The sequence below is a fragment of the Neoarius graeffei genome, chromosome 19 (genome assembly GCF_027579695.1).
Source record: "Neoarius graeffei isolate fNeoGra1 chromosome 19, fNeoGra1.pri, whole genome shotgun sequence".
NCBI lineage: Eukaryota > Metazoa > Chordata > Actinopteri > Siluriformes > Ariidae > Neoarius > Neoarius graeffei.
Genome location: NC_083587.1, coordinates 14,663,449 through 14,688,029, shown reverse-complemented (window position 1 = coordinate 14,688,029; position 24,581 = coordinate 14,663,449). Strand labels below are relative to the sequence as shown.

At 39.9% G+C, this 24,581-nt stretch overlaps 1 protein-coding gene across 2 annotated transcripts; it reads left to right on the top strand.

The window, feature by feature from the left end:
• The first annotated feature begins 1,281 nt into the window (after positions 1 to 1,281).
• Positions 1,282 to 24,421, top strand: smpx (small muscle protein X-linked). Of its 2 annotated transcripts, none has more exons than XM_060899708.1 (6): positions 1,282 to 1,318; positions 3,535 to 3,702; positions 13,234 to 13,298; positions 16,395 to 16,481; positions 16,549 to 16,684; positions 21,174 to 24,421. In XM_060899708.1, the coding sequence occupies exons 3-5, from the start codon at positions 13,260 to 13,262 to the stop codon at positions 16,672 to 16,674; spliced, it is 252 nt and encodes an 83-aa protein (XP_060755691.1). In that variant the 5' UTR covers positions 1,282 to 1,318; positions 3,535 to 3,702; positions 13,234 to 13,259; the 3' UTR covers positions 16,675 to 16,684; positions 21,174 to 24,421. The 2 variants fall into 2 exon arrangements, with proteins under 2 accessions (XP_060755691.1, XP_060755690.1); XM_060899707.1 differs by lacking the exon at positions 1,282 to 1,318 and adding an exon at positions 1,784 to 1,865.
• Positions 24,422 to 24,581: the final 160 nt, after the last annotated feature.

The following is a 24,581-nucleotide window of genomic DNA, read 5'->3' as shown; positions in this document are numbered from 1 at the left end:
TGACACTCAACATCCTGCTGCCCCTACTGACACCAAACACCCTGCTGCCACTTAGCATCCTGCTGCCTCTACTGATACTGAACATCCTGCTGCCACTCAACATCCTGTTGCCCCAGTGACACCAAACACCCTGCTGCCCCTCAACATCCTGATGTCCCTACTGACACCAAACACCCTGCTCCCATTCAACGTCCTGCTGCCCCTATTGACACTGAACACTCTGCTGCCCTTCCTGACTCCCTGCTGTCCCAATATCCTGCTGCCCCTGAACACTTCACTGTGCAAACACTCTCCTACCTCTCCACATCCTGCTGTCACCCCCACACCCTGCCTCTCAGTATCCCGCTGCCTCAACACCCTGATGCCCCTAAATCTCTTCTGTTTTCTATCATCCTACTGCCACCCAACATCCTGCTGCCTCAGAACCATGCAATTCCCTCCACATCCTGATGACTCCAACAGAATGCTGCCACTGAACACTTTGCTGTCCCCAACACCCAGCCACCCCTTAACACTCCATATTTTCCCACTTAACATTCTATTCTTCCTCCCCTCACTTTACCCACAACCCACATCCTGCTGCCCCCAACATCTTGCTGCTCCAGAACCCTCTGTAACCCCAGTCACCATTCAACCTCTTACTGTAACACTTCCTGTTTAACTCCCTGCTGCCCCCAACATCTTGGTGTTCCAACATCCTTCCAAACCATCCCCCCAACCACCTGCTGCCTCCAAATATTTTTCTGCCCCAACTCCCTGCTGCCAGAATGTAGTCATGTGACCTTTATGCCCTTCTACTATGATGCCCCTGTTGTCCTGGATATTTGATGCAAACTTCCAAATCTTCTGTTAAGTGAATTTATTGTATTATAATAGTATGTGTAATTTACTGTACTGTACTGTTCTACTTATCATGGTCCTGGAGAAAATATACAGTATATTCTGTTTAGTGCATATAAGTATAAGGACGGACTGAAAATAAAAATAAAAAACAATGTACTAAAATGAAATATGAATGAAAAATTGCGAGTTAAAAAAATGCATGGAGTCCTAACACAAATTATTACACGTGTAGATTATAATAACATTGGAACACTTTCCATCTGGCGTTTTTAAGCCTACGAATTTCCAGCTTCTATAGCCTGTTGTTTAGTTGTGCTCACCTCGTTCTTTGCATATGTGAAAATTCTCTGGAATGGTGCGTTCAGCATGGTGCGATTCCTAAGTAAATGAAAGCAAGAAGAACCATGAAAGGGGACGCAGTAAGGATTATACCATGTTTATGAGGGATGAAACATCAAGTGTATTCCTTGATAAGGTAAGAATTATGGCGTTGGTCGTGGGAGGATGTGTTAAAAAAAAGAAAAGAAAAAGAGGATATTTCAGGTGACTGAAATTGATCTACTTTAGCTATTTTAACTTTAAATCATGACTCACTGCTTGTGATAAAGATGCAGAAACGTCACGTGACAAAAAAAACCATATAGAGAAATATACACAGTGTCATGAAATGACACTTTTTGACATTTCATGAAGTCATGAAATGTCAAAAATCCAGTCCAACAGTAAAAGCAGAATTGAGATTATTTATGAGTTGTTTGCATGAACCCAACCAAAGATTTTACTGATGACGATGTTTGTAAGTCTTGGAGATGTCATGCCTATGAGATCTGCTGATTGGCTGGAAAGTGGACGTAGGTGTAACAGTGTAAGTGCTGCTCAGGTGAGGAGGAAGTTTGGTATATGCCAGGTAGAGCTCAGGTGTGGATTTGCATAGCGCTGTCTCCATGAGACATCTGCCCTGAGAGCTCAGAAGCCGTGCAGCTCACTGCGAGAGAGGAACGCGGTTCTTCATTGCACATTAGGTAAGAAAGCTTGATAAGGGATGAAATGAAAGGTCATGGGGTAAAGAGACCAAGACCATGAATAGACCTAATTCACACTGATTAGTGAGGAGTCAGATCAGTACGGTGTGACGTGGAGTGAGAATAATCCTCCAGGACGGGTGTGTGACACCCCTGAGTTTGCGCTAACGGAGACAGTTATTATTTAATGCAGCCGCAAATTGCAGGTTAATATTAATGCGCTTGTTTTAATATTTTTTTATAGGAACAGTTTACTCTTCTTTGCAGTTTCTTGTCAGCATAACAAGCTGCATTCTTTTGTCTTAATTTTGCTTTTTTTGTCTTAACTTCAAAAGAGTGCAAAGGAGAGGCAATGAATGTTTAGCTCGTTTTGTGGATGCTTCACAGTATTAAATGTAACTATAAATGGATAAAAGTATAGTACTGTTTCTTTGTTCTTTCATAAAAAAAAGAAATCATTGGCGAATTGCTGTATCTTTTGCTGTGATAAGAGTTACACAGTTTTAGATGAAGTTCTGTGAACTGAACAGGAGAAAAGACGAAATGCACCATTCAGAAATCTAAGGTGAATCGAGGCAGCAGAGAAATGTGGAACTTCAGCATCAGCAGGAGAACAAATGCAAATGTACAACGTAGCTTAGCTGCGTAACACCTAAGTGTTGCTATTTTAGTCAGGAACAAACAGCAGCGTGTATATAACTTTATCTTTTTTATTATTTAAAGGAACTGGTTTGACTAGAAGTTGCAGTAGCATGGTTTGCCACACCTCCACATTAAATATTCATTCTAACTCCTCCTCCTCCTTTTAAAAATTTGCTTTATTATGACAGAATTGAGACAATATTAAGTTCAAGACACATTATATAATGTTTATTTACACAGCAATGCTTGACCTGATTCGCTATAAAAAATAATAATAACAAAGCTCAGTTCTGAAATCACTGTAGATACGCATGGTACCGGTACCACTGGGAATGGCTTCGTGTCAAACCCTGAACCAATCAACTGTTTCCCCATGGCTCTGCTTTACTGGAGCTTAAAATGGGTCATGATCTTAATAAGGAGTGAGTTTTAATACTGATCCAGGAAAGAGAAAGAGACAGAGGATCTCACAGAGACACAGACAGACATCACTACAGGTAAACCTCATGGATGGGGGTGCCATTACTTATGGGACAGGGTTGATGTCTTGCTCTGTCTATGTTATGCATTTAGCGGACATGATGAGCTGAAATTCTCATCTCGTTCACAGAGGTGATGTCAGACTGTGCTCTATTTTCCTTTTTGATGTAGGTTATACTTGGCTAAATTTAGCCAAATCATTTGATCTTGATCCACTTGAACACGAGTTTAATTCTCAAAGATTGTTTTACAGTTTTATGTGCATTTTGGTGGATTTGATGTCTTAAAAGATGCTAAAAACCAAAATAAACCTTAATGAGCAAGCGTATTTGTGTACTATCTGGATTAAGCAAGGCGTTTATGTTCAGTGGAGTTTACAGGCCCTTATATACATGTATACGTTACTGAGTGAGCTGTATATAGGGCGAGTGTTTGATGAGTTCGGCCAGTGTGGATGGATAGAAAGCAGGACCCTCTGTGTATCATGCTGCTATTTATAGTGAGAACAAATGCCAGATATGAGAGGAATCCCTTTACCCCTCCGTAGCCTAAAGAGAGACAGAAACCGAGGGGGCAGCGGGAGTACGAGTTCCACCGAACAGCACCACAGGACCACACAGAACCGAACTGGGAAGGACAGAGACAGGAAAAAAAATTATCCAGACCTGATCTGGCATCCCATAACAGAAAACTTTACACGTCCCAACTGTAAGAGGTAAGAGACTGGAAACGTGTCACTTGTGTATATGTTTTTATGTGATTATTTGTGTGTGTGTGTGTGTGTGTGTGTGTGTGTGTGTGTGTGTTGCATTTCTGAGAGGTCAGATTTCTTTTCCTGTTATAGAATCACTTTCTTGTAATAATATTTACAAATATTTGGCTCTGGCTAATCTTTAAGATTAGCTAACGCTAGGCAAAATGTTAATAATATTTTTATATTCTTTAGTAAAATTAAAATCTCATCTCATCATCTGTAGCCGCTTTATCCTGTTCTACAGGGTCGCAGGCAAGCTGGAGCCTATCCCAGCTGACTACGGGCGAAAGGCAGGGTACACCCTGGACAAGTCGCCAGGTCATCACAGGGCTGACACATAGACACAGACAACCATTCACACCTACGGTCAATTTAGAGTCACCAGTTAACCTAACCTGCATGTCTTTGGACTGTGGGGGAAACCGGAGCACCCGGAGGAAACCCACGCGGACATGGGGAGAACATGCAAACTCCGCACAGAAAGGCCCTCGCCGGCCACGGGGCTCGAACCCAGACCTTCTTGCTGTGAGGTGACAGCGCTAACCACTACACCACCATGCCGCTCTAAAATTAAAATATAAAACAATAAACAAATTACTTAAGTTTACCACAGTAAAATGGAAAAAAAACCCAAACAAACCCAAACATATATTTTAAATATTTACATGTAAATATTGTATGTAACCATTATCTGTTCATGAACAGTGTTAGCACGCTAGCTAGATGTCTAGCTCAGCACACAGGAAGTGCTGCTAACATGTTCACATTCCCATCATTTTCTTTTGACAATCATTATTCATACATATTTTTGTGACGTCACAACCTGAGATCAAACATGGCTCCGCCCCAAAAGAGTTTTATATGGAAGGACAAAGAAAATGAAAGAAGATTCAAATGACAAAAATTACTTTAGTGACAGGTTTTTTTAACTGATTCAAAATCTAGATCTAACCAATAAAACCAGCATCTAAGAGTAGTTTATCATTTAAACATCACACTCTAAAGTGGACAGGATATGACAACAATTCAGATTTTTTTTAAAAAAGAAAAAAAACCCTGTGGATAAATATCCATCCATCCATCCATTATCTCTAGCCGCTTTATCCTGTTCTACAGGGTCGCAGGCAAGCTGGAGCCTATCCCAGCTGACTACGGGCGAAAGGCGGGGTACACCCTGGACAAGTCGCCAGATCATCACAGGGCTGACACATACAGTAGACACAGACAACCATTTGTGGATAAACATATCAGGACGATTATACCTGCCTTTTTTTTTTTTTTTTTTTACAAAATGAGCTAAAATATTGTTCAAAAGTGTATATAAAATATATTATTGAAGTATAGTTATTATTTTTGCTTAAAAATTTATTTTTTGCTTAAAAGTGTAAACTTTTCACCTTTTCAATGTAGTTCATTAATATTTGATATTTTTAAACACACTTGTAAGAAAAAAATTATACTTACTTTGAATAATAAGTAACTAATTAGACATACTTTACTTTACTGCACAACAAAATCCCCAGTGTTGAATTAACACCCAGAGTGTTGATTTAACACCCTACTGTGTTTATATATGTCCAGTTGGACACAAATAAACTCTGAAAGTGTTAATTCAACACTGGGGAATTTGCTGTGTGTATTGTTTATGTACTGATTTGTTTTTATTAAAAGCACTTATAAAATGTAAGTAAAGTTGACAAGTTTTATCTGCTTTGACTTTATTAGGGGTCAAAATGTTCAATCCTAAAATCTCAGAATTGTGAGATAAAACCCAGGCTTTGACACATGATCGAACTTGTAGGTCTTAGGCCTTTAGTTTAGGAAAAGCAGACAGATTTAAATTCTGGTTACAACTCAGTTCGGGTTCGGGATGTAAATAAAAACACATCGTAGCTCGGCTGGCTGTCGGAGCTCAGCGCTGCTTTGCATAATAAACAGTATGTGTTTGTAGGAGAAGCTTCCTGATGTACACGACACAATTGTTAGAAAATAAAAGGTGCTGAGACTAAAGACTGAATGTGGTGTTGATTAATGTTGGCAGCAGACTAATGAGACCGAAGGTGTCAAATTACTGGAAATTTCCAGAACAATCTTATAATCTTGTAATACAGGATGGTTTAAGTTATAAATCAGTTATAGAAACTGTTTTATTTAATCAGGCTAACAGATCAACATCCAGGTCCCTACCAAATCCACCATTAGCTTGATCAATTCTATAAAAGTCTATTTAAATTCTGAAAACTGTACATACACGTGGAATTGATTACATCGTACCGGTTCTGTAAAGTGAAGTAAATTGTGCAGAAACAGAATCTTTGCAGATCTTAATTTTACATCAGGACTCCTTAAGAGGATAAAAGTCACAGTATTAGTACAGTGTTTTAAAGCCCATGCCCTCCTGGAGAACCTGAGAGAAATAACTTTCATCTAGGAATTACTGTACTGTACACTGCCCGGCCACTTTATTAGGAACACTGCTCCATCCACCTGCTGTTTGATGCAGTTATTCAATCAGCCGATCCTTTGGCAGCAGCACGATACATCAAATCATGCAGATACAAATCAAGAGCTTCAGTTAATGTTCACAATGTTCAAACATCAGAATGGGAAAATTTGTGATCTCAGTGTGACTTTCTTTTACTTTCGTTCTTTTGGCATGGGTGTTGGTTTGAGCCAGATGGACTGGTTTGAGTATTTCAGAAACTGCTGATCTCCTGGGGTTTTCACACACAAACAACAGTCTCTAGAGTTTGCACAGAATGGTGCGAAAAACAAAAAAAAATTGAGTGAGTGACAGTTCTGTGGGTGGAAACAGTGTTGTAATCAAGTCATTTAACCTCGAGTCTGAGTCCAGTCTCGAGTCCCCAGTGTTCAAGTCCAACTCATGAAAGAAAATTTTGAGTCGAGTCCACTATTGATCCGAGTCAAGTCTGACACAAATGACACAGCTGTCACACATGCACACTCTCTAAAATGCATTGATACACTACCGTTCAAAAGTTTGGGGTCACCCAGACAATTTTGTGTTTTCCATGAAAAGTCACACTTTTATTTCCCACCATAAGTTGTAAAATGAATAGAAAATATAGTCAAGACATTTTTCTGGCCATTTTGAGCATTTAATCGACCCCACAAATGTGATGCTCCAGAAACTCAATCTGCTCAAAGGAAGGTCAGTTTTATAGCTTCTCTAAAGAGCTCAACTGTTTTCAGCTGTGCTAACATGATTGTACAAGGGTTTTCTAATCATCCATTAGCCTTCTGAGGCAATGAGCAAACACATTGTACCATTAGAACACTGGAGTGATAGTTGCTGGAAATGGGCCTCTATATACCTATGGAGATATTGCACCAAAAACCAGACATTTGCAGCTAGAATAGTCATTTACCACATTAGCAATGTATAGAGTGGATTTCTGATTAGTTTAAAGTGATCTTCATTGAAAAGAACAGTGCTTTTCTTTCAAAAATAAGGAAATTTCAAAGTGACCCCAAACTTTTGAACGGTAGTGTAGCTTTTAGGTCAAGCTTCATAATTGAAGTTCGAGGTTGTCCCTGTTGTCTCCTTGATAGTTCTTCTACATATGGAATGCATAGCAGTGCATTTTTTCCCACTGCACAGCAAGTCTGTATAAGCAAAGCGGACAATCCTAGGGGCTTCTCTCCAGGCATTTTAGCACCAGTAATGTTAGTTTGTTCCTGAACGTGATATATGAACAGGTAAATGTGCATTAGCTTGCACAAAATTAGTACTAAAATTAATGTAGATATAAATATCTTATGCCAAATTATTGTGGCATGTTACAAAAAATAAAGAAAAAATCGGAGTCCTCGTCTCCAATTTACAAGTCCGAATGCAGTTAATGCACGAGTCTGAGTCCAAGTCCGAGTCATCAGTGCTCAAGTCCAAGTCAAATCACGAGTCCTTAAAATTGGGGCACGAGTTGGACTCAAGTACTACAAGCCTGGTGAAAACAAATGCCTTGTTGATAAGAGAGGTCAGAGAAAAATGGTCGGATTGGTTTGAGCTTTTTGGCCAGGAAAGATATAGTAACTCATATAATCACTCTTTACAACCGTGGCGAGCAGAAAAGCATCCCAGCATGCAACAGCAAACAGAAGACCACATTGGGTTCCACTCCTGCAGCCAAGAACAGGGATCTTAGGATCAACAAGTTCCTATTAAAGTGGCCAGTGAGTGTGTGTCCTCTAATCAGTTTTTGGAGCAATTTTGTTTTAATTTTGGTTCTGTACCAAAAATCTTATTTTATTTGCAATTATGTTGCTTTGCTGACTAGTTTTAAGGAGCATCAAATGATTCGTTTTGTAGATAAATTTACATAGAAATCATAGCGTGGGGGTGCAATATTTTGCACTCAGTGGTAGAATTTGTACTTTTTTTTCTCTTTTTGTTTTGGGAGTGTGTGAGTATAAACAGTATGCGGTATGTTAGACAGCTGCATAGCATTCGCCAAGTCTCTCTCTCTCTGTAAAAGATAAATATAGCTGTACTCAAGGCCTGATTCTTCACCGTGTTCAGTCCCAAAGCTCCAGTGTTGATATAAACAACATGCCGGTGGTGGTTGCTAAGGCTGTTAGTGCTCATCTCTCCTTCTCAGAGCTCCGTCAGACTCTGAGTAAAAACAAGACACAAAAAACTACAGACCAAACCAGTTGAGTGAAGATGAAGATGGGATGTGTGTCTCCTATGACAACCCTCAGGTCACCAAGGTGAGACATGACACATAGCCTGTGACATGCTCCGCCCCAGATGCCTGCCCCGGAGCAGTGAATGTTCCCCATCCTGCTCCTTTTGAATATCTGAGTAAACACACCGCTGACGTTTTCAAAGCCTCATTTACATGCATGGAAGGAAAAGAAAAATGAAGTGAAGTGAGCACATTTCCGGCTGAACTTCATGTAGATTATGGAAATGACATGATTTTAATCTTATCCTTCGATGAAAGTGTGCGTTATGAGGGCATGGACGGGTTCTGCAAGTTCTAACGCCGTTATCCCAGAAGTAACATGATCACTGCTCCTGTGAGGAGGAAATAAATAAATAGAACTTTAATACAATATCAATGAAATATTGTTCTGGATATACATTTGTGGTCAGAAGTTTACATACAGTAACATGAACACCATCATGGATATGAATGTCATGGCAATATTTGGGCTTTCAGTAATTTCTTTTAACTGTTCTTTTTCTGTGGCAGAATGATGGTACAGCATACATCTTTAATTAAAAAAAACTAGAATCTGGTGCAAAAGTTTTAATTTTCTTTGGGTTTTCTGAAATCAACACAGGATCAAAAATTTACATACGCTCACTTAGATTATTAATTCAGAGGTGCTGAAACTTCCAAAATGTCTCTTATCTTGCCAGGGCCGAGGTCTCTTAACTTCCTGTTAGTGATTATAATTGACTACAGCTGGTAGTTTCTCTGTCCCTTCATAAAAAGGGTCCAAGATCAGTTCAAACAATTGTATCCAAATTATTGTGAGGTGTAGTCACTTTGCCAAGCCACTTTGCTTCAAGAAAACCCAAACTGTCAAACTGAAATTGGTTTGAATGGTCAGGAACAACCTGGGAACCACCATGGCACAACCCTGCCATGAACTGGAAGCTGATGGATCACTGTCTCCAGTTCAGATCACCATGGACTAAGAGGCTGCTATCCAAAAAATAACCTCCTGCTCCAAAATTGACACCTTTAAGCTTAACTAAAGTTTGAAGCTGACCACACGGACAAAGAAAAAGCCTTCTGGAGGAAAGCTGTATGGTCAGATGGGACAAAGATTGAGTTGTTTGGCCAGAATGACCACCATGTACAGAGGAACACTGTACCAGCTGGTGGTGGTGGTAGGATCATCATGCTCTGGGGCTGTTTTACTGCCAGTGGAACTGGTTCATTGCACAAAGTGGATGGAATAATGAAGAAGGAGGACTACCTCAGAATTCTTCAGCATAAACCATCAGAAACTTGAACACAACTTGGGACTTACAACAGGACAGTGAACCCAAACACGCATCAGAGCTGGTTGTGGAGGATAAAGCAGGCTAACATTAAGCTTAAAACAAGTCCTGACTTCAACCCTATTGAAAATATATGGACCGCGCTTATAAGTCGACTCCATACCAAGAAAAAAAAAATTAATTGAACTCTACCAATTCTACCATGAAGAGTCATGAAATATCCAACCAGAATTCTGCCAGAAGCTTGTTCATGGTAAACAAAAATGTTTGGTCAAGGTGAATCTTGCGAAGAGACATTTTACCCAAATATTAGGTGTGCTGTATGTATATTCTTGACCCTGCATGTATAATTTTAACCCTGTGTTGATTTCAGAAAACCCAAAGAAAGTTAAAACTTGTGCACCAAATTCTAGTGTTTTTTTTAATTAAAGATGTATGCTGTACAATCATTCTGCCACAGAAAAGAACAGTTCAAAGAAATTACTGAAAACCCATATATTGCCATGACATTCATATCCAAGATGAATAGAATAGAATAGAATAGACTTTATTGTCATTGCACAATTGTACAATGAAATTGCTGCTCCCACGTCCGTGAAGAAAATAAAATAACCTTAAAAATAAATTGTGAAAAATACAAAGATATAAAAGATATGTACATTAAAAAAAAGAAATCACCTATACAGACGTTCATTGACATTCATGTCACTGTATGTAAACTTCTGACCACAACTGTACATCCACACTCGCTGTCCATTTTATTACCTATACACCTGCAAAATTGTTTAATTATACAGCAGATGCTCTTCTGCTCACCACGGATGTAAAAAGTGATGGTTTTGAATCTCCTGTCAGATCGAACCTGTCTGAGATCACTGAGGTGATATGTTCAACCCCAAATCTGATGTTTGATGTGCATCTGAAACTTCTGTATCAGTGATTGGCTGATTGTATGAACGTTCATGTGTATAGATATTCCTGTTACTAGAGAGTATCATGAGTGTATATCTGTATTATAATATTGTAAAATATCCACTCCGGGAAACTTTACTTGGACATCTTTTCTTTTATTTTCTGCACTAGAATAACAAGGCATGACACTGCTTTAATTTATACAAGCGAAAAATATTATTTGAAAGCTTCACCAAAACACAAAAATGCTAGTCAAAAGAGAAAAGTCAGATAAAATTTTTATCCACTATTTTATTTATTTATTTATTTTTAAATTTTATTATGAAGCTAAATTTCAGTGAAGACTGTATGCATTTGAGTTACTTTGTAGTTGCAAGGGACTTAAAATAATAAGCTATACATATATGGGTGGGCGGCATGGTGGTGTAGTGGTTAGCACTGTCACCTCACAGCAAGAAGGTCTGGTCTGGGTTCGAGTCCCGTGGCCGACGAGGGCCTTTCTGTGCAGAGTTTGCATGTTCTCCCCGTGTCCGCGTGGGTTTCCTCCGGGTGCTCCGGTTTCCCCCACAGTCCAAAGACATGCAGGTTAGGTTAACTGGCGACTCTAAATTGACCGTAGGTGTGAATGTGAGTGTGAATGGTTGTCTGTGTCTATGTGTCAGCCCTGTGATGACCTGGCGACTTGTCCAGGGTGTACCCCGCCTTTCGCCCGTAGTCAGCTAGGATAGGCTCCAGCTTGCCTGCGACCCTGTAGAACAGGATAAAGCGGCTAGAGATAATGAGATGAGACGAGACATTTATGGGTCTGTCTCAGAAACTGGTCTCTCATTTGGGACATTATGGTAAAAAAATTAATTTTCTAATTTTACTATTTTTTTTGCATTTACCGAACACTCAATGTTTCTTTTGTCATGTTTAATAAGAATAAAGATAGTATATTGCTTTATCTGGCCTCCACTGTGGAAATTTTTTTTTGATTACAATTCAAATGCTTTTGTAAAATTGATTTCCATATTAAATAACTACATCATGAAGAATTAAATCCCCTCCTTCACAGATGAGTGAAAATATTGAATAAATTTCCTCTTTTTGATTGCTTGGGTTAAAAATGCCAAGTTATGATGACTGAATTGATTATTCACTTAAATATGAATAATATGATACATTTGGGGTATTTGATATGGCGAAATAGGACAATAGGACACATTAGAAAAATCAACAACACACTGGAAAGATGAGAATAACGGCGGTGGTAAAAGAACAGCGACTGCACTGGCTGAAGGGCACGCGAGCAACAGGACATCACTACCACACCGGACAGAGCGCGAGACGGGGCCGGGGCAAAATGACTGGCCATAGATTCTATCAAAAGTTCGATCTAAATTGACCATGGTTGCAAAATATCGGCCAAAAATATGCAAACACTACGAAATATGAAGTAAAATGAAAAAGAAACATTCTATTGCCTTATACTGCAAGACTAAAACAAAATAAAACTGTCAAAACTCACCTTTTCAGTGATAACGTCCGAACAGATCGCCCGTGTAACAGACCGCAAATGGAAGCACGATCAACTTCTAACTGTTGGAGTGGAAAATTCCATTCTACACATGCAAATTGTTAATGTGTGTCCTTCCCCGCACACAAATAACACGCTATGGTAAAAAATAGACCACAACTCATTTTATAGCTCAGAAATTCATACAAGACCAGCTACCATCGTAACATATTCTGTAAGAAACATATTCTATACCTAACTTTCAGCTTTCGTTTTAAAATACAAAATCGCAGATTTATAACTAAGTTTTTATATGGCGTAGTGATTTTAAGTTACTACTTTTGGTGAGGTAGTGACCTTGACCCTGCAGCTTTCCGTTTAGATCAAAACACGATTGTATTGGTTTTTGGTATGCGGAAAATGGAGTTACAACGGTGATCAAATATTTTGCATGATGTTTTATTACAGTTATGATTATTCTGTGAGCGCACCAATCCTTAGGTGTATAAAGTTACAACTTAAAATACAATTAGTGATAACTGTAGACTTTTCAGTGGACTACAGCCTTTTTAAGGGAATGCGATGTAGTCAACCATTTATCAGGTCCCAGATCAAGCCGCCATTTTTCCACAAATTTGCAGAATTTTTGCAAAAATTCTGAATAAAATATTCACATCAAAGATTTAGTTTTATCTGTCTTATTTCATTCATCATTTTATTTCAAATTCAAACCAACATCACCATTCAAAACCATATAGTTTATTGACTGTGAGTATATTTAGTGGGGGACCCCCACAGTACCCAGTTTCTGAGATAGACCCACATACATATTTGTGTGTGTGTGTGTGTGTCTTAACCTGAAGCCCATGGCATGAATGATTCAGGTGGACCAGGACTGACAGCGGGAGTCGCTTAGCAACTGAAAGACTATCCGTAGCACCCGAAAGCCGACAATGACCCGACTTTTCACCATTGCACCCGTACACACACACACACACACACACACACACACACACACACACACACACACACAGAGCCCAGGTAACGAGTTTGAGTCCGACTCCTCAATGCCTTTGCTGTCTTTCTGTTCGGTTTGCTGCAGGATCGAAGAGAAGGCCTCTGTACAGAATGTCTAAACAGCCATCAACAAACGTAAAAGCTTTACAGGTAAGTAAGTGTGTGTGTGTGTGTGTGTGTGTGTGTGTGTGTGTGTGTGTGTGTGTGTGTGTTTTACAATCAATATTGCAAATGCTACACCTTACTTTCATGACTGTGTTTTGAAATAAAGAAAAAAAAAAGTCAAATGAAAATGCACCGATATGTGTTTTAAATAATTTAATCAAAAGCAAGTCCTGATTCTTGAACATTACATTTTGCCATAAAACACATTTCAAGTGCACACGGCATTACAGCAGCATTTTCTTTTTTTTTAACATCAAGCTTGATGATATACAGAAATACTTACAGAAATACATCGCTCATGCTTTTGCTTCCAGTCACTGGAAATAAATGTTCCATAAACACTCTGCATATAAAAATAGACACGTGCAGACTTTAGGTAAAGTTCTGCTCACTAATGGCTCCAATTTTCCCATTTGCAATTGGGGGAAAAAAAAAAGTTTTGTATCAAAGCCCAAGTGCTGCAGGCTGAGGAGCAGAGAGAGAGAGAGAGAGAGAGAGAGAGATGACTATAGAGCAGAATCACAGAGTGAGCAGCTCACATACAAACATTGCAGCCAAAAATAGACACGTTTGTTCTCTTTCCATAAAAACTCTCCATTTACAGAATTCATATATAAAAAGCCCGACATTTACACATAATTATATTTATAGCCGTGAAGAGCAGCCGTGCATGCAGAGAGCTCGAGCATACCATCTCTGAGTCCTGTGACCTCTGACCTTTTAAGATTTTCATATTTCTCTCATGCCACTGAAAGCATATTAAGGAAGAAATTACTGTAAACACAGCAGAATTGACCAGTTTCTGTTACGACACGTTGATTATTTTCCTACAGCAGCATCTTCCCAAGTGTTTTACTGTTTTATGCTTATACCACAGCAACTTACAAACTCTTACAATTATCCATCCATCCATTATCCATAACCGCTTATGCTGTGCAGGGTCGCAGGCAAGCTGGAGCCTATCCCAGCTGACTGTGGGCAAGAGGCGGGGTACACCCTGGACAAGTCGCCAGATCATCGCAGGACTGACACAAACAACCATTCACACTCACATCTATGGTCAATTTAGAGCTATCAATTAACCTAACCTGCATGTCTTTGGACTGTGGGGGAAACCGGCGCACCCGGAGGAAACCCACGCGGACACAGGGAGAACATGCAAACTCCACATAGAAAGGCCCCCATCAGCCACTGGGCTCAAACCCAGAACCTTCTCGCTGTGAGGTGACAACGCTATCCACTACACCACAATTATTATTTTTTTATTAAAATGTAACCGGTCAGGGGCGGCACGGTGGTGTAGTGGTTAGCGCTGTTGCCTCACAGCAAGAACGTCCGGGTTCGAGCCCCATGGCCGGCAAGGGCCTTTCTGTGTGGAGTTTGCATGTTCTCCCCGTGTCCGTGTGGGTTTCCTCCGGGTGCTCCGATTTCCCCCACAGTCCAAAGACATGCAGGTTAGGTTAACTGGTGGCTCTAAATTGACCGTAGGTGTGAATGTGAGTGTGAATGGTTGTCTGTGTCTATGTGTCAGCCCTGTGATGACCTGGCGACTTGTCCAGGGTGTACCCCGCCTTTCGCCTGTAGTCAGCTGGGATAGGCTCCAGCTTGCCTGCGACCCTGTAGAAGGATAAAGCGGCTAGAGATAATGAGATGAGATGAGATGTAACCGGTCATACTTTTTATCCATTTAGAGTTACATTCAACGTGGTGGACTGTTCCTGAAACAAATTTGTTCCTGTTATTGTTTCTATAGTGACCGCTCATGCACAGGGACTTGCACATGTACGGTGGATGCTTTGCATGAACGGATTATAAATCTTGTGGAATCGTTGTTATGGTGAAGTTTCTTTCCTTAAAGTAAGGAGATGTTTATGCAACATTTATGGAAGGAGTCTCCAGTGTCAGCGTTGTGTATCAGTCAGAGGTGAAGCTGGAACTGTAAGTTTTCCAACATCTTCAGGACAGAGGAGTTTACACTTCTTCTTCTTTGTGGTTTCTTGGTAACATGCGTAACAACCATGAATTTTTTTTTGTCTTATTAACTTCACTAAAGAGTAAAGAGAGACTGATGAAGGAATGACTGTTTATAGCTGCGACAACAGGAACTGACCCGTTTGAAATGTAACTATGAATGCATAAAAAGTATAGCGTATGATGTGCGTTTTATTTTATAAAATAAAATAGTAATTTTTGGCAAATTGCTGTGGTTTTAAAAGGAATAAAACACTTAGCCATGAACCGTTTCAGGAAAATAATCAACTTCCAGATGATAACAGTAACTCAGCTGATCTCTGATTGTGTTTTAAATCTAAGGACGATTAATTAATTATTAAATAAATAAGTAAATGAAGATTATATTCTGTGTGACTATGGAAACCTCTTCACAAAACAATTCACAAGGGGCGTGGCTTTCTTAGCTCACTGTATTCCTCAGTGACAGGAAATCAAACTGAAGAATCAAGCGCAGTGCATTGTGGGTGTGTTGTTACTGCACTACAGTACTAGGGTAAATGATTTGTGCACAAAATATCACAGTGCATTGTGGGATTTTCTCCACTGTATTTTCAGACCACTATCTAGTGAATAGAGCATGATTTCGGACACAAATTCATTTGTAGAACAGAAAAAAACCTCGATAACATGGTGTAATATATCTCTGAATATGAAACCAAGAAAGATCTAGAAATGAGGATGATCCACTAATGAACAGCTTCCTGTTTCACCGTGTACAGTAACACAAGAAAGAATAAAACAGAGTCCATTTTAGGACCCTGCTGTGATGGAGAGGTAAACACCCAAGTCCTGTGGTTTTATCTGTGCATCCAACTGCTCATTTTCCTAGAAACACTTTACACTTCATGGAGTGGACTGAACACCAGCGGGAAGTAAAATTTTTCTCACTTGGCGTGGACACATTCATGGAAAAATGTTTTGAATTACATGAGAGTGAAATAGATTAGATTAGATTACTGAAATACAGTATGAGTTTCCATAAACCAGATGTCAGCTCTCTGTGAGATCAATGCTGGATTTGTGATATTATGTTGGTCTCATTTTCTCCTCTCCTTATCTGTCTTAAAGGCCAACCTCAATATTCCAATGGGAGCTTTGCGTCCGGGAGCGGGACTTCCTGTGAAGAGGAAAGAGGAGACACAGGACACAGAGGAGGTTAGAAACACATACAGTATATATATATAAAACATAGAGCCATGCTGATGAATGTCATTGCTCTCAGGTACCGGCCGTCACTCCAGAAGAAAAGAAGCACCTTCCTGGTGCTGTGAAACTTCCAGGACCGGCAGTTAACCTTTCTGAGATCCAGAACGTCAAAAGCGAACTCAGATGGGTCACTAAAGATTAGACACACTCAGGTAGAGCTCTTCTAATGTCAGTAAACTGAAATCCTATGCACACCAGACTCACTTAAATTTGGAAGCCTAAGGACAGTTGAACCCTTGAGTCATTCCACAAAAACAGCGAAGGTGTGAGGATGACACAGACGTGACAGAAAAACTTCCCAAAACCGTTTTTATGAACTTTTCTCCAACTTTTCAACACTACAGCAATACAGTAAAAAAATTGTTCTGGTTCCTTCGTGGTATTCATACACCATCAGAGACCCACAACTCCACTGGTCATTTCTGTACAGAACCTGGACCTGCCAGACTGGAATGACTGACAGTTGCGAACAATATTGTGAACTCTCCAATATTAACTGGCACCACTGGAAGCCCCACCTTTGTCCCCTCTCCATCCTGTCCTCCACACCTCATTATAGTAATGTATCAGCTGCTGCTCTCGTCTCCACTCGATTCTCTGCTTGAAAGATTAATTCAATATGAAATCTGTCAATGCGTGTTTGACTTAACGAATATTAAAGCTAGACGGCCTTTTGATTTCATAAAATAAATGAAATTTAGTTCCCTTGAAATGTGGTCATTATGATATATGTTTATTTCTGTAATATCTCACAAAATATCAGGCCATTCTATGACTGGGAAGTTATTTAATTTGAGGGGACTAAAGCAAATAATGCGCACAAAATCGCTCACTATGTGCAGTCAAGCAGACAGAGGAAGTCCATGTCTGTGCGCATGCCCAGGTTTACCTTTGACTGTGCACTGATGGTTACATCATTCTGTCACTAAATGAACAGCCGAGGTGCTCGCTGAGCGCTGATATTTATTAGTTTGGTCCTGTGTTTCCTTTCCTTCGTATATAACAACGTCTTTTCTTCTCGCTTTCCATTACTGTAGTAGGTCTTTCACGTTTCATTCACACACTCATGTCCTCCATTTTTCTCTCCTGCTTCAAATTTGTATCCCACAATGCCTTGCGTGAACAGGGAAAGCCCACCATGTGATGCATGAAGGGGTGCCAGGGTGAAATTGGTCAGGGGGCCAGATTGTTTTCAAGTGGGACCTCAGGGGGCCGCATTACCGGCGTGACAAGACCAAACACTAAACAAATAGACATACTATTTGATATCATTTATGAATATAAATATTATTTATAAATGTTTGTTTTTTTTAAATAATAAAAAACCAAAATGGACAAGGACACATAAAAACACAACTAAACTGTAAATTACTTTGATCAGATTTATTGACAACTTGCACATAAAACCATGTCAATACACAGGCCTAATTAGGCCAATTAAAAAAGATGGCCCTAAGTAGCCCTAAAGAAGTCAAAAGATGTGCCAAGGTTAAGTACTCCACCAACAGGCCAAGTGACTATTCACTAGAACTTAATAATAAAAAGACATAAATAACAGATGGTACATTAACTTAAACAACTCCCACAAACTCCCACTCCCACAAACATACCCTCCCAATCATTACTTCACAGCACTATGTTACATGGGCAGACAAGCCAGCTACGTTTTACATGTCGAAGCCAGAAGCCTTTTATTTTTCACCAGCTTGTCCACATTGGGGGACAGGCTCTGGGCCGTGGCTATTTTCATGACATCATTGAGATGTCCATGTGTCATACGATTGCGCATTTTCGATTTATTAATATTCATAACTGAAAATGCCTGCTCACATAAATATGTTGTCCCAAACATACAGAGTATTTTACCTGCAAATGCAGTGATAGTCGGGTACTCAGGTGGCAATGATTGGTAGAATGATTCAATACCAACAGATTTGTACATGTCCTTCAACCGCGTGCAGCATTGCAAGTCTATCAGTTCCATCTGCATCGCCTCGGGGACCTCGGAAGCATCCGTGGTGAATGGAGAGCCAAAAAACGCAAAGTCCTTTTCCAGTTCAGTGAAAACCGTGAATCGATTGGCAAACTCGTGCATGAGACCGGAAAGCAAGTTTGCATACTTGTCCATGCTCTGATGACTGACAGACAGAGATTTCAAACAGGGGAAGTGGGCTGCATTGCGCTGACAGAGCTGTGCCTTCCATAACGCAAGTTTACGTTGAAACGCACGGACACCGTCGTAATACTCGGTAACGAGTTTGTTGCGACCTTGCATATTAACATTCAGTAAGTTCAGGTGTTCGGTAATGTCCACTAAAAAGGCAAGGTCCCTGGTCCATTCGGTGTCATCCAATTCGCATCGGTCCAATTCGCGCCACAGACTGTTTAAAATTTAAACAGTCTGTGGCGCGAATTGGACCGATGCAAATGGCAAGGCCATCAGGCAAATCGCCGCCTCTGACGTCAATGCGATCGGCAGTGAAAGACAGGTAATTGTTCTGTAATAATTGTTCGATGGGGTGCGGCAGACATTGATGGCTCTCTGCCGGCCGAACGATTAGAGGGCCATCAGCAAGGGGGCCGGATTAGATGTTCATTTGGGCCGGCCCGCGGGCCGCCACCATGGCACCAGTGATGTAGTATCTTGAATTGGATCATGGTGAAGCAGGAAAAAATAGCGGAGAATTTAGGGCCAGGTAACTCTAAATTCATTAATTATTCTCTAAAAAAAAAACCTAATAAAATTGGAAATCTCTGATTCAAATTCAGTAGCTTTCATACTAAACAAAAATAACTGGGTGTCAGGGAAAATTCTTTTTATGACCTACACTTGAAAAATCTGAAAGGTAGTGTAACTTTAAACACGCATATACAGTAGTACTACATCATATAAATACATTTATTATGGATTCACCAAAACTTTTAGCCAAAAATGGTCAAAAAAGCCTTTCAGTTTTCAGCCAAAAGAGACAAAAAATGAAAAGGCTAAACTTTTAACAGAAACAAATTACAATCTGTCAGATCTATGTAACACTTTACAAACAAGTGTTGCCAGGCAAAACAAACCTCACCTGGTAGCACTTATGATGAAGATGGAGGAAGATATTGTGAAAAAAAATAGGTACCCTATGGGTACATGTGGCTACTGCTTATAAATAAAATAGTTTTCTGAAACCACGTCCATACAGTAAATATAGCACATATATTTACTCTATGAGGCAGTAGCCACAAAAATGAAGTGTAATCCAAAAATGAACAATTATATTATATATTTATATTATTCTACTCTTACCTCTTACAGTTTTCGAAACTGAAACCTCCCAACCAAGGCTGACATACACACGCTGTCGCCATGACTGAAACTCTTATTTCCCGGAAATGGCCCGGCGCTAGAGCTCAATGGAATGCACTTTCCCTCTGTAATAAGCATAAACATATCTGAAAGTGATTTCTTTGGTCTAGTCCATTTATTTCGAATGGTGAACCGAATTGTATAGACTCACCGGTTATTTTAATTGGAACACATGTATGCGCATGCGCAGTGCGTGATCGTTACAGTCTTACGTTAGTACAGCACGATGACACTGGCTAGCACCTATGAGGCAGAAGCCACAACAAAAACGATTTTGACCTTTTTGTTTACCTTGACTGGATGACCCTCAAAATGTTGGAGGTTCTATTTGAGACCAATGCCCATCTATCCTGAAAGTTTCATGAAGATTGGTCCAGCCATTTTCCCGTAATATAATTAACAAAAAAAAAAAACAAAGAAAGAAAGAAAGAAGCAATCAAACAAAGAAACCCCACCGAAAACAATACCTTGCCCTTTGGTGGACTCCGTCCCGGGTGGGGTAATAAATTTAATGGTAAGTCACATAACTTGACATTAGCACTTTCCTCAAGTACTTTTGACCTGTATGTTTTGCAAGACCTTCAAAACACTCCGGTTATACCATTAAGAAATGTGAAAAAAGTAACACAGCAGGAAATATAAGCATAAAAAGCATAAAAAAACAAAGTATGCAGCCGAAGAAGAGTTACCTTTATCGTAAAAGACCATCTTTAATAACTTCAGTATGTTCTGCTCTAAATGAGGTCGTCTACACGGATCTATTTTTGTCTGACCTTTTGATCCGTGGTGCAAGTGTCACTGGAGGAAAATGTGATTACACACACACACACACACACACACACACACACACACACACACACACACACACACACACAGAGCAAGGTCAGAAAAAAGGACAACCCATTTTATACAGTAAGTGCGTCATACCACCAAACCTTCACGCTGCTGTGTTCACCTCTGGCCACAGGGTGTCACTAGGATTAAAACATTTTTAGCATGTGTTAGTTTGCATACAAGGACACCAGTGTGTGTGTGTGTTTGTGTGTTAAAGGGTGTGAGTATGAATCAGGGTCTATTAATATCAGTAACAGAGCTGAGCTTAACGGGGCAGTGAGAGTCCGTCTGTGGTGTGACTGCCCAGGCATGATTCCCTAGTGTTCTCTGGTGTGTGTGTGTGTGTGTGTGTGTGTGTGTGTGTGTGTGTGTGTGTGTGTGTGTGTGTAATAGCAGGAGGTTGAGTGTACAGCCATAATGCTATATTTAATTAAACATCACCTTTTCTGAAACAGGTGACCCCGCCTTGCTCGTCAAGGAAGGAGACAGACAGCTCTACCAGCTCTACCTATTTCATTACAGATTCTCTACGACAATCTCCAACAAATCCCAAATTCCCAGCTACTGAAAACAAGACGCCCATCCTTCAATGAACTGCAATAACTCAAAGCACAAAACTTTCAATTCCTGCAACACAAAGTTTTTCCTGCTTCAAGAACGGATTAGACCCACATACAACTCCCAGACTGCAGTTATCCCGGTTTCTTGCAAACTCATGGTCTAGAACCTATTTCAGATCTGGTACTGAATCTCAGCCATCTCTACAGCTTGATACTGCACAAAATTATGGCCCAAGAATGGTTCAGGATATTTTGGCAGATTAGAGCCACATAGCAGCCATGATCATCCCAAATCCATGCCAGCAGTCATCTCTAATAACATGCAGACTGTGGTATCAAACCTCAGCCGTCTCTTGCCTAAGATACTGCAAAGGATACAGCGGAAGGATGTCTGAGACTGGTTCTCCAAGTTACAGCTACATAAAAGTACCAAAGCTTAGCCAGTAGTCATCCCTATTATTAGTTCTTTATCCATTTTCAACATTTGGTTTCAAATCTCAGCCTTGATACTGAGAAGAGTATGGCCCAAGAATGATCTGGACTTATCTTCCAGATTAGACTTCTCTAACAGGCATATTAATACCAAATCTCAGCCTGCAGTTACTGCCACTGTTGTTGCATACATAACCTAGAAACAATTAATAATCTGGTACTGAATCTCGTCCATCTCTAAGCACAGATATTGCAAATAATGATGGTCCAAATTGGTTCTCCATCTGAAAGCTGCATAACAGCTGGTATAGTCACAAATCCCAGGATAAATTCATCCCTATTATTGAACTTTACAGAAACCTTAACCTATTTTATATCTGCTACCAAATCTTAACCATTGTTTGGATCAGAACTTGTAAAGAATCCTGGCCCAGGTACTCAAACAATATTCCTGAGGAATGGTCCTGACTGGTTCTCCATCTAAGGTTGTTTTCACACTCGGTCCCTTTCAGCCCTCAAAATGAAGCAATTATTTATCTTTTTTTTTACGCATATGTGAACACTCCGAATGAATTCAGACCCTCTGAAACAAACCAAACTGAGACCACCTCCTGAAGTGGTCTCAGTTTGGGTTTGCTTAAAGTCTGCATTGCAGTTCGCTTAACCTGTGTATTGTGAACACAAGGCACTCCAAGTTTGCTTCACCTTTTGCCACTGTATTTTAGCCCTCTAGGCTTGCCATAGAGAGATCACATTCTATTGCAAAGGGACGCTCAAAAAAGATAAACAGACAGAATTATGGCCATGATACAGAACTACAGTGTGAACAGAAAGGGGACTGATGCGGCCTTCAAATGGACCTCGTGAGATTGAAATTGGGATTACAGCATAGGAAGTCGTGCACGTTAAATGCTTGGCATTCAAGTGGTGTCATAGTGAGAAGACTGCTGCTAGGCAGTGGCAACATGGATGCCAAAAGACTCCTCATTCAGGCTAATGTTAACAATTTAGCAAGCTGTACAGAGGGTAATGTAATGTAGAAAGTATCAAAGCATAATAAAAATATGAGGCTGTTGGGAATAACATTTTCCTTAGACAGCTTATAAAATTGTAAAATTACGAAGAAAACTCAATACAACTAAAATTACAATGTATTAACTTACCATCCACCAACAAATGTACTTCCATAATCTCTGCCATTTGTGAAAATGTCGGCAAACACGTCACATCTCATGAATTCTGAGCTTTCAGAAAATTTCCACTTCCGATGTCATGAATATCACAAGAGAGGGCGCTCTTCTCATGAACACAGTAAACACGAGCCCATTTGAAGGCACCACGAGACCTTATCAGAGCTGAACTGAGTCCTTTCATAATGTGAACACAAAAAGAACTAAGTCCCTTTTCCTCATTTTAAAAGGACTTAGTTTGGGTTATATGTGAAAACACCCTTAGATTAGTGATGCCAAAGAGGACCAAATCCCAGTAAACAGTCATTACTGTACTATAGGTCTCTCTTATCCCAGATACCACAAAGATGGCCCAGGAAGGCCCAGAATAGCTTGCCAGTGAAGGACAAAGCAGGAAGGTCATACCAGGGTCAAACAAAATTCAAATACTTTTTGGACCTTTTGTATAATGTGAAGACTGGCCCATGAATGGTACCAAATCCTATCTTATAAACCTCAAAGATCACCCAGCTCAGTCATAATCAGACCAAATCCCTGCTAGCAATCATCACTATTACTCTTTTATGGAGTAATGCATTTTCAGACTCCGGTATTACAAAGAATGATGACTCATGATGACCCCAAATTGACTACCAAATGAGGCAAAAGCGACAAGTCCATGCCAGGGCCAAGCAAATTGCAAACATTTTGGATGCATCCTCAATCAGCCCACATGCTGTTTACCATCAGAGATGTGGCACCATCAGTGCCAGATATAACATCATGCTGACACACTTGATAATGCTTCTTGACCAGATAATTTTGCTCTGTAGGTATTAAAGCACATAAATCAAACCTGCACATAAACTGCACATTTTTATTGCAAGTAACCAGTTACAGTTCTGTTCTCTTTTATATCTCCTGATTTAAATCGAAAGCGTGTCTTTGAGAAGTGGTCTGATTCCGTAACAGATCTGTGAAGCTCCTTTGCTGCCATGTGTGAAGTCACATATTTAAATTCCTTTTATAGAGCCTGAATCATAATGTACCATGATGACTAGTCTGTGTTGTTTGTGTTAATAGTGGCAAATGTCGTCTCACTTCATTTATTCTGAACAAATCAGAGACATTGAAAAACATGTTTTCATACTTCAAGGCCTTTTCTTTTGAACTGCTCCGTTTTTTTCTGCCTTTCCTTGCCATTGTTCTCGGGCTTAGTTTTGAGAGTGTGTAGGCTGAAATGCAATAAAAACACGATTTCTCAGTGTCACGGTGTAGGAGGGTGAAGCAATCACATGTTGTCTTTGAGCAAACAGAAGTGAATTTCCAACACTTTGTCACTGTCTTATTAGCTTTTAAATGTGATATTTGTGAAGAACGTTTTCTCTCTTCATGTCTCCTGTTGAGCAGCAGCACATCAGTGAAAGTGTCCTTACTGAAGATTCTGAGTTAGAAGGGCTAAAAGAAAATAATGATATCATCTCTGAAGTGTAATAAAAACTTGGGTCAAAAATAAAATACCATGCCACATACGGTAACTGATTTCCTGACTTCCTGATTTCCTATCTTCTAAATGGTTCTAAATGTTGATCTTTTTTTTGTGAATAATATTTCTTACAATAGCAAATTACAATTAGAAAATTAATCAACACCTTCTGACCAATCAAAGTCCATAACTGCAGTGGCAGTTATGGACTTTGAT